At 44.5% G+C, this 11,246-nt stretch overlaps 1 protein-coding gene across 2 annotated transcripts; it reads right to left on the reverse strand.

Annotated features, from left to right (window-relative positions):
* On the reverse strand, window positions 1-2,523 carry HSBP1L1 (heat shock factor binding protein 1 like 1). Of its 2 annotated transcripts, XM_051610967.1 has the most exons (4): window positions 2,444-2,523; window positions 2,103-2,169; window positions 1,072-1,166; window positions 1-120 (listed from the first exon to the last, which is right to left on the reverse strand). In XM_051610967.1, exons 1-4 carry the CDS (start codon window positions 2,486-2,488, stop codon window positions 115-117), a joined length of 213 nt encoding a protein of 70 aa, XP_051466927.1. In that variant the 5' UTR covers window positions 2,489-2,523; the 3' UTR covers window positions 1-114. The 2 variants fall into 2 exon arrangements, 1 of the variants encoding a protein (XP_051466927.1); XR_007888656.1 differs by having other exon boundaries at window positions 1,072-2,142.
* Between the last annotated feature and the right edge of the window lie 8,723 nt (window positions 2,524-11,246).

Consider the following 11,246-nt stretch of genomic DNA (forward strand, 5'->3'; position numbering starts at 1 on the left):
TAGGATGCAAGCACATTTGTTTTCACTGATGCTTTTTGTGACTTGTGACACTAATTGTAAACTGCCAGATGCAGTGTGGTTCTGTTCTTCCTTTATTTTGATCACATCCTCATTTCAGTGCTGCAAAGAAACAATTAAATAGTAGGTTAGTGGTTCATTATTCATTAATGTGACTCAGCATAAAAATAGGAATATCTCTGTACAGTTAAATACCTCTTTATGGACTGTCTTTATTTCTGAAAATTGTCATAGCTTAGCATGAAAAAGGCATCAGAATGGATAGGGGCCTAAATTACTTCAATATATTTACAGACATTCTTGTTTTTCACTGTGTAAGCAGTCTCTAAATGACAAGAATTGCTGCGTCTCAGTTTCAATCAGGAAGGCATGCAACAACAGGAAGGCATTATTAGCACCCACAGAACACAGAAGCAATGCTGTTTCCTAAATACTAAGAATATGGGCCGAGGCATCCATTGTGGGGGCTGGCATAGGCAACAGCAGATAAAATCTAGCATGCAGTCCTGAACTGCAGCATGATTGACAATAATCCTTAGGATATCCTTGCTCTTTCCATTCCCCATCTTACTGCTTCAAGCACAAATTATTTCTGTGCTTGGTGTTACTGTAATTAAGAAGTGGGCCAAGCCACACTGGGAAGCTGAAGCAGGTTCAAAGAGAACTATACCAGTAAGAGTCCTCAGTCAGCTCGATTAGTAGACTTTAGGGACTGGCATGGTGGGCAGGAATGCTCTAAGCCATACACATTTTATTACAAATGTACGGCCTCAGTTTACATATTTGGGATTAGTTTGTCCTCTCCCTTACATAGGACACTCAGCTGGAACAGACCCATAGAGCTACAGTTTGTGTTCTTTTGAAAAAGTAGCATTCTCTGGCTCATCCCAAAAAGAAATTCAAGGAAAGTGAAAATATTTTAAAATAGATCATTAACTTTAAAATAAAAGCAAATGCAGGTATGATAAATAGCTAAACAGTATTTTCATACTAGGTGCTGTCCCTAGTTTAAACTAAGTGAAAATACATAAAATACAGTGAAACTTAATTTACTTTCAACTCTTCATTGGTGTTTTCTATCCCAGCCTCTGTCATCAGGTCAGCAACATGCTTCTCAAGATCCTCAATGCGCTCGCCCATTTCTTCCAGTAAAAAGTTAAAGATAAACTATTTATGAATAAGAATTCTTTTTTTCTTCTGTGAGAAATAACAAGCAGCTTTCTTGCAGATGTCTCAAGCCTTTTACTCATATTCAATACTAATGCAAGATGAAGCACGCACAAGGTTGTGTCATTACAAGACAATCCCATTTTCTTTTGCAACAGCTAAGTATTCAAGTTCTAAACACCTACAGATGTCCTGCGTGCTCATGAGTGAACTGGAGTACGTTCTCTATGAGAGGTTCTTTCCAAGGAGCTGTTTTAGGTGATCCCATACGGTCAGCATAGGCAATCAGAACATGAGTGCTGCTAAATCATTAAAGCAGCTGCTTCCTGAAAGGTCAAGTTACAGAAAAAATTGAAAATGTAATCAATTCAGTTTCATAAACGAGAGGTAGTTTCTGAGAGTACACTGAGGAAGCTCGGAGCCTCTTCAGGTCTTAATTTGTCTTTTTGAGTGCTCACCTCCCCGCTCTTAGCAGCTAACAGTTGTTTTTAAACCAACAACGTGCAGGGATATGCTGCTGACTTAAAGAGGCATTTTTGTAGATGATTGCTTTTGAATATACCTTCAGAATCTCAACACGATTTGCTGCCTATTTTACTTGAAAACACGAATTGCTGCACAGAGACTAACTCCTTGGGAGTTGATACTACTCTTAGTCAGACCTTTGTTAGGATTTTCTTCTTAGCAAGGTGAAAACTAAACGGGCTTGGGGGGCCATTCAAGTGAATTTACATCACAGGTGTTTAACAAGGTCAATCACTGGAGCTTAATTTGATGTTTAGGAAAAAGCACATCCCGATATTCAGAGGCAAAGCCCCGCTGCACAGCCGCCTGGCCATCAAAGCTACATCGAGCCCGCTCCAGCGTGGAAAGCCGAAGGAGCGGGAAGCCAGGAACCTGACTTCCAAAGAGGATATTTCTCAGCGTGATCTTTTCACTCAGCGCTTCGAAATTCTCCTGCAGGTGATACAGAAGGTTTTCCGCCTGGGGGTAAAAAAACAAAACAAAACAACACAGAGAAAACCGGAGCCCCAGGCGGCGCCGGACGGGCCAGAGCGCCCCAGACGCCGGCGGGCCGAGGCGCAAGGACGGGCCCCAGGCAGCCGCCGCCGTCCCGCCCCTCTCCGCGCGGCCCGACCGGGGGACCCGCCGCTGCGGCCGCCCCGGTGCCGGGCAGGCGCCCGCCCAGGCGGAGCCCGCAGCGAGGGAGCCCCGCAGCCCGGCCCCCGCTCCCCGCCGCAGCCAGCCCCGCGCTCACCAGCTGCGGGAGGTCCCCGGCGCCCAGCGCCCCGGCGGCAGCCATCCGCTCCGGCTCCGGAGGGCCGTGCGCGGCCCCGCCTCCCGGGGCAGGCAGCGGGAGCGCCCCGCCCCTCCTCCCGCAACCCCCGCCCTTCCTCCCGCAACCCCCGCACCCCCCTCCTGCCGCGCCGGCGGCAGCCGGGCAGGGCCCGCGGCGGGGAACGAGGGAGTAGCTGGATCCCGCCTTTATTTTCCAAAGAAGTGGTAGTTCTGCTGGACAAGAATTAAATAAGGATGGTGAGGTTTGGTCTTGAGAGGTCTTATTTTTTTCACGAGACGGAAGTGACAGATTAAGAAAAATGCTTGACTGAGTTCTGGGTGGTTAGTTAGTTATTTTTTCTTAAAGTACGCTTCCTTCTTCCTATGTAAATAATTTTGTAATATGGTAAAAATACTGTGCTTGTTTAAGTTCCTTGCACCAGAATTTTCGAGGAGGCAAAGCTGAAGATTCCAGCAATGATAGCCTGTTATGGTCATGCTGTAGCATGTAGGTCATCCCTGTGGTTTTCAGCTGCATGGTATAAAAAGCTCCTGGTACATGTATTGCAGAGGTGTCTTGTTCTGCATGCAAATGGCTTGGGTGCTGTAACTGTTGCCTAATGTAAATTGCCAAATGTAAATGAAGTTGTTTTCAATTTACTGTACCTAAGCGGTTAGGAGAGTATCCCTGTTGGGCATTAGCTTTCCTTAGCTATTGCTTTCTTGATATGCCAAACACGTAACAGTGCCTTCATCCACCAAAAAGTTTCTCTCCTGAGTAAGCAGTGACCTCAAATGCTGGAAAGATTATCTCTTGCAAGCCTACCACCTAGAATCTTTCTTAATAAACTTCAGTGTTTTCCTTTTTGACCTTCCCAGCCTCATGTGGGAAGGCATGTTAATCTCTGTGGTGAGATTCTGGCATCAAAGCAAACCTCTGCATTGCTCCCTGCTTCCCATAATCATGCCTTCACCTCTGTACATCGTTATCTTCCCACTCTTTCAGGTTCTCCTCTTTGCCTTTTGCATTGTAGAAAGCAAAATTAAGCAGGTTTGGCAGAGCTAGAGTGCTCTAGAAAGCTTCCAAATAAAACAATTTGAACAATAATATGCATATAGATTGCTCTGCATTTGTACATACCCACTAGCTGCAACCAGATAACTTTTTTTTGTTCCATGGCATAAATAATAAGCAGTTGTTGCTTCTTACTGGCTTTTTCGTTGCTAATAAATCCCTTCGAGCCATATTATTTTTGCGTTTTTACACCTGATAACAGCCAAATCTTGCTGGTTTTCCCTCCTGCCAGAGCAGCTACAGAAGCTTCCCTCTTAGGCAGCAGTATTTACCCCTGGAGGCAGTGAAGTGGCTCTCTTGGCTTGTGTGTAAGACTTAATGGGAGACTAGACTGTAGTGACCATGACATGGTCAAATTCAGGATCTTTCGGGCAGCGAGGAAGGAGCGGAGCAAGCTCACTACCTTCGACTTCAAGGGAGCAGATTTTGCTCTCTTCAAGGATCTACTTGGTAGTATACTGTGGGACAAAGCCCTGGAGGGGAGGGGAGCCCAGGAAAGCTGGTCCATGTTCAAGGATCTCTTTCTCCATACCTAGAAGCTGTGTATCCCAACAAAGAGGAAGGCAGGCAGGAGAGCCAGGAAGTCTGCGTGGATGAGCAAGGAGCTCCTGGACACAGTTAAATGTAAGAACAAGGTACACAGAGAGTGGAATCAGGGCCAGGTATCCTGGGGGGAGTACAGGCAAGTTGTCAGAGAAGCAAGGGATTGGGTAAGAAAGGCCAAAGCTCAGATGGAACTTTGCACCTGGCCAGGGATGTTAAGAACAATAAAAGTTTCTACAGGTGTGTCAAGAATAAGAAGAGGACAAGGGGAAAATGTGGGCTCACTTCAGAAGGAAACAGGAGACCTGGCTACACATGACATATGCAGTGACTACTTTTCCTCAGTCATCACTGGCAAAGGCTCTGGTCAACCTATCCAAGTTAGAGAAGCTGAAGGCATGGACTGGGAAAAGGAAGATCTCCCCATTGTAGAAGAAGAGCAGTATCTTTGACCATGTGAAGGACCTGAAGGTGCACAAGTCCATGGGACCTGATGGGACTCATCCATGGCTCCTGAAGGAACTGGCTGATGAAGTTGCAAAGCCTCCATCCATCATATCTGAAAAGTCTTGGCAGTCTGGAGAAATCCCCACTGACTGGAAAAGAGGAAACATACCTCCCACTTTCAAGAAGGGAAAGAAAGAAGAGCCAGGCAACTACAGGCCAGTCAGTCCCACCTCTCTGCCTGGCAAGATCATGGAGTAGATCCTCCTGAAGGCTCTGCTAAGGCACGTGGAAAACAAAGGAGTGATTGGTGACAGCCACTATGGCTTCACCAAGGGCAAGTTCTGCCTGACTAACTTAGTGGCCTTCTACAGTGGAGTCACAGCATCAGTGGACAAAGGAAGAGCAACCGATGTCATCTACCTGGACTTCGGCAAAGTGTTCAATGCTGTCCTGCACAACATCCTCGTATCAAAACTGGAACAGTATGGATTCAATAGACCACTCATTGGGTAAGGGACTGGCTGGATGGTCGCACTCAAGGAGTGGTGATCAACAGGTCGATGTCCAGATGGAGACCAGTGTTGAGTGGTGTTCCCCAAGGGTTGGTACTGGGCAAGTTTGATGATGACCCCAAGCTGTGTGGTCTAGTGGACACACTGGAGGGAAGGGATGCCATCCAGAGGGACCTTGACAGGCTGGAGAAGTGGGCTCATGCAAACTGCATGAAGTTCAACAAGGCCAAGTGCAAGGTTCTGCACCTAGGTTGGGGCAATCCCAAACACAAATACAAGGTCGGTGGAGAATAGATCAAAAACAGCCTGAAGGAGAAGGACTTGGGGGTGACAGTGGGTGATGAGGTCACCATGAGCTGGCAATGTGTGCTTGCAGTCCAGAAAGCCAACCATGTCCTGGGCTGCATCAAAAGAAGCGTGGCCAGAAGGTCAAGGATGTGATGCTCTCCCTCTACTCTGCTCTCTCTGAGACCCCACCTGGAGTGCTGTGTCCAGTTCTGAAGTTGCCAACATAAGGAGGACATGAAGGTCATGGAGAAAGTCCATAGAAGGGCCATGAAGATGATCAGAGGGCTGGAGCACCTCTCCTACAAGGACAGGCTGAGAGAGTTGGGTCAGTTCAGGCTGGAGAAGAGAAGACTCTGGGGGGGTGGCCTTCCAGTACCTGAAGGTTCCTACAGGAAAGCTGGGAGGGACTGTTTACAAGGGCTTGTAGCAAGATGACGAGGTAATGGATTAAAACTGGAGGAAGGGAGATTTAGGTTAGACATTAGGAGGAAATCCTGTAGTGTGTGGGTGGTGAGACACTGGAACAGGTTGGTCAGGGAAGTTGTGGATGTCCCCTCCCTGGAAGTGTTCAAGGGCAGGCTGGATGGGGCTCTGAGCAACCTGATGAAGTGTCAGGTGTCCCTGCTCATGCAGGGGGGTTGAACTAGATTATCTTTAAGGTGCCTTCCCATTCAAACCATTGTATGATCTTGAGCAAAGTCATGGAGCCCTGGTTGCAGAGAAGCACTTGCATGGTAATGAAGCAGCTGGAAATGTGGAGGAGCAAGCATTGTCCAGCCAACAAGTTGGTGAGAACTATACAAAGTCTTTGTAGTGACACATTTTAGCAATGGCTAGGTTAGAGTTTAACAAACTGAAAACAAACATGCCTTGATAAAGGCTTTTTGTAAATAGCTACCCTTGTTTGCAAGGCAGATCAGTGGGGACAAACCAAAAACCTGTGGTATCCAGCTAGCACAGGAAAAGAGGAAGGGCACTTAAAATTGTGAAGGATACTGCAGGAATATTTTCACCGTGGATTTCCCCTTCCAAAGGTCTGGTTCTTTTACTTTGTGTTCTCCACTGCTAATTTGAATGGCCCTTCTAGTTCAAATCTTGAGGTGAAATAGGTCAATAGTCTGCAGCTGGGTTTATGGAAAAAAATTTGAAAGTGTCTGTAAAGCCAAAAATGCTTGTGGAAAAGTTCCAAAGTTTAGAAAACTTAAGAATAGAAGAGACAAACAGCACGACCAAAAAGACTTTGCTGAACAATGAGTTTATCTAAAATAAAATGAGCACTCCCAGCTTTGCCCTCCTGTCCTCTATTCTCTCCCTTTTCAGAGAGCACAGTATTTCAGAGTTGAACTGTTACATATATTCCCAGGGTCTGAAATCTGGGAATGTAAGATAAGCCATGTTTTGAATGCAGCAAACCATGGTAGGGGCATGCATCCTTGGGCTAAGGGAAGCTGAGCAAAAAAACCCCAGTGTTTATTTTGTGTTGGTGCTTTCAAAAGCAGAGGTTTAGCTGAAAAGAAGTAAGTAACAAGTGCTACCAGTGCTCATAAGAGTACTGCAACAGGTAAAAACTACTTAATTTACTAAAAGGGTACCAAGAATGAATACAAAAACAAGTCTTGAGGGGGTTAGAGAGGGGAACAAAAGTGAAGATTTTACAATATAAATTAATTTTCCAAGCCAAAATATTTTCTGTGGTTCTTTCTTTCAGTAAAAAGCTTAGACTTTTGTCACTTTCCATTTAAATATATCCTCTTGGTAGGAAGCACATGAAGTAAAAATAAAAAACAAGGTGACTTAGAGTCTGGGGAGCCATCTGCTTCCATCCAGTTTTAGAATTGTAGGCCTGTCCTATGAACTCTTTGCATTATGCTTTTAAGCTGTAATGGTATCCAAAGTGTGTTTCTCTTGCTCTTTCCTGGGGAAATTCCAGTCCCTCCAATGCTAGAAGTTAGGGCAGCAGAATAGGAAGTAAAAGTATGTTTAAACATTAAACATATAGTCCTAGGCTCCAAGTTCAATGCGACTACTATGTGATGCCATGCTGTAAGAGCCTGTGGTGTGGAGCAGTAAAGGAACTGTTTTGTTGAAATGCATTACTCTTCTTGTTTGGATGTTACATGAAGTCTCTTCCCTCTCCTCTGTGCTGACAAATGAGATTTTATATACCAGGGGTCAGGAATCCTCCAGTCTCGTACTCCAAGCATGTTTGGCTCAGGGCTGCTTTGGAATGAAGGTGAGGACAGAGGGAGGGCACCTCGAAAAAAAGTCTAATATTACATGTCTGGTAAGAAAGAAAACAACAAATTTATTTCTGGAAGGAGACAGGAAGGCATGTATTCCCGGGCCACCATGGCAGCTTGTCTGGCTGTGGCTCAGGAAGCAGGATACAAATCACACTGCAATTTTTAGGGTTTGCTTTTTTTTTTTTTTCAAGGTCAATTGTACAACTTTTCTCTGAAGAGAAAAGGACTAGGTGCAAGGTAGTTCTTGCACCACAGTCATGGCCTTTCTGCTACCAAATTGTAGGGTTGGGTCTTTGAGTCATGCTGAGCTTGGTCTTTCCCTCTCTCTTAGTAAACTTCTCTTGTGTCACTTTGCAGCTGTTTTTCAGAGGGACACAACTTGCAGAAAAAGCTGCTGGCTTTGCTAGGTCATCAGCTTTTATATACTGAAATCCTAAATGGTGCTAATGGTTCTTGAAAGCAAGCTATTAATATTTACCTGTTTCTCTTGACACAGCATAGTGTAGTTCACAGAAAGCTTGTTTCACTGGAATACTTACTGGTGAAGACATAGCTTTTCGTTCATCTGGTAACATTAGAAGGAGTAACAAGTTGAGTTGCTGCTATTTAATAGCATGGAAAGATGTGGAAAGTGAAATGCAAATACTTCAGGCGTGGGGAAAAGGCACTTGGGTCAACAGTGTCTGACATCTGCAATGCCTCTTCAAAAGACAAATCATTTGAGGTGACTATTAAAAGCTTGTGTGTTTGTTCATGGTTCAAATTTCAGGCTCTGTATCTTTGAAGGGAAAAGGGTAATTCCAGTGGTCAGGAAACCTGATCCCTGAAAGTGCTGCTTTTTGGAACTGCTGCTTACAAATCCCCTTATCGTGAAACCTGTTCAGTCAGCCACTTCTACAAGTTTCTCCAGAAAGATAACCAACAGAGTCAAGGTTATTCTTTATCAGATGTACCTTGTGTGTATTATGGACATCGTGTATCACTAAGTAGCTGTAAGAGTAAACAGGGTGAAGTTTTCCCTATAAGAGTTTTTGCACTGGGGATAAATGTGGGGTTAGACCACGACAGTCACTTTCAGCTTGCTTAAACTGCACCCAAAGATACAGGAAATTTCTTAACAGGTATAATCCCTATCAGATTTCTTATTCTGGAATAAATCAAAGTTCTTGTTATGATTGGAGGTTTAGGGACTATGCTGCCACCAAAATGTTAACTGCTAGGAGCTAGTTCGTAACTAGGTGGATAGAGCTTCTCACATACTCCAATTCAATTCTATTACAGCAGCTGTCATAAAAAGATTAATATTAGTCTTCAAAGACCTGGTGTGAAACATTCTGCCTGCTTCTGCTTTCTGTAGCAGGTAATGCAGTTCTAGCAAACAGAGATTTCTTTTTAAAAAGGGGGGATTTTGCCATTCTGTGTGGAAAAATAAATGCATCTGTTCTTTTTCTCCTCTGAAAACCAGAGGCTTGCTGGCTGGCAGTGAAGCAGTACTGTTTTTATGGTAGGCTCCGCTTTACACCAAGGAAGCTGTTGTGGTTGGATATTCTGTGTGTTGGGCTGTAAATTATGCTGGAGTCAGCAAGCACCTTAGGATGGCACCACTGCTAAGTTGCTCCTGGCTGCTTAGGATGTTCTGAGACCTGAAAGGTGGTTTGAAGCCAACCTGTCATATCTCCTCCTTACTCAGTGCCTGGCATCACTAGTCAGTGATCCATCAACGGACTAAGCCCTAAACAACGAGGACATTTTTCAGTGACCAAAAATGAACTACATTTACATAGCAATGTGCTGTAATTCAGCATTTTTACCCTCTACAATTTCAACTCAGGGTAAACAACCTAAGTTAAGGCAGTTGTCTGTTTCCAATTGAGTACTTCAGAATCTTAATATTATAGGAAATTTGTTATCACATACACTTAAAAGTATTGTGGAATTACCCTGGAAGCTAACGTGGAGAACTGATGTCAGCCTAGGCAGTTTCTTCTATGTAGGTAACCATTACTTCAAAATACCTATTTTCTCAAAGTAATTTATCAATGCTTTTTCAAAACATATATATTTATGTGAACAAAAGTTGGCTTCTTAGTCTGAGCCATTCTTATTTTCAACCTGAGACTTGTTTAGGCCTTTGTACTTAGGGAAAAATAATGTGGCAAGGGCTTCCAAGAAAAGTCTGGAGACAAGCTGGCATAATTCCATGATTGTTACCATGCACAAGTGATATATGGAATATGAGCCACTAAATAATAAATGTTTTAAATTATGCAGTTTATACATAATTTGACTGCTATACTTGGTCTGAATGAGTCAGATGTTCTGAAATGAAGAACTTCAGGCTCCTCATCCAATAATCAGAATGAAAGACTTCCAGTGTGTATTTTTAACTTGAACAAGAAGGCTTTGAGGTTTGTGAAATGAAGTAGAGCTTCCTTCCAAGTAGCAGAGCTACCGCTTCCCTGCAGGAGGGGTGAGTCCTAATGTTATCACTGGTCACTTCATCTATGCAAGAGTGTGTTTTCAATGTTTGTGTGATAGAACCCCAAAAATGGTCTTTGAAAAACACACTCTGCAGTACTGTGAAGGTTGATGACCTGCGTATATGCTGCAAAACCTTGCCAGGTGTCAGAAATGGTTGCCAATGAGTGAGGTGCTGCTCTGCAGGGAGTAAACAAAAGGCTTCAGAAGGCCTGAAACAAACACTTCTTTCTGTATTAATTCAGCTCCTTCCCGTTCAAGACTCGCAACAAACATTTACAGTTGCTGATATAGGACAGAAAATAATACATTATTCAGTTGTAGGAAAACCTGTCTCATTTCTCACTCATCAGATGAGCAGCAGGAACACATACACGGAAGCAGGCAACATGTTTATGAAAGTATTATGGGGTGGCCAAGGAACAAGCTTCAAAGACAGTTGTGCAGTAAGGTGTCCTAGTTTTGCTGGGGTAGAATTACAGAATCAATTTTCTGTTCAGGAAAGATGCGTTTTTAGAAGGCTGCAGCACCCAGTTCAGTAGGAATAAAACTGATAAGACACTTTGTTTTAGATCATGGCCAGCTGTGGTATGTGGGTTTCCATAGCGATCAAGGTCTTCAGCAGTTCTGAGTTACCCACATGCTAAATCTGGGAGGATGGAAGGCCAGGGCAGCTGACCCAAGCTGGCCAACAGGAATATTCTATACCATAAACGTCAAATGTTCACTCCAAATGGGGAAGTTTGCTGGGAATGGGTTTCCTACCTCAGTGGGCACCACCCCTGGAAGGTCTTGCCCATTCTTCTGCTCCAGAGGCCTGCTCTCCTGTTTGCTGTGACTGTCACACTTCTGCTGGAGCTGCAGTGCTTGCAGTGCTGGAGGAGTGTAACTTTGTGTCTTTTATATTAGTGTTGATGTTAGATCTTTATTATTATTTTATTACATCTGTTTCCATTTCAACCTGATGTGTCTCCTTTCCTTTTCCTGATTCCCCTTCTTGGGTGGGGAGGGGTCACTGGGCGATAGAACAGCCGGCTAAACGAAGAAATAAATGGGGGATCCATCCTTGCTAATGTTGCTAAAGTTTGCCGCCACCTCAAGGAGCTGTTCGAGGACGCAGGAGCCCATCTCCGCACGGCACCTGTGCGCAGTGCTGGCAGGTCTGCTCGCTTCGGACAGCAGCTGCCCCTTCCCCGT

The sequence above is a fragment of the Apus apus genome, chromosome 2 (genome assembly GCF_020740795.1).
Source record: "Apus apus isolate bApuApu2 chromosome 2, bApuApu2.pri.cur, whole genome shotgun sequence".
In the NCBI taxonomy this organism is placed as follows: Eukaryota; Metazoa; Chordata; class Aves; order Apodiformes; family Apodidae; genus Apus; species Apus apus.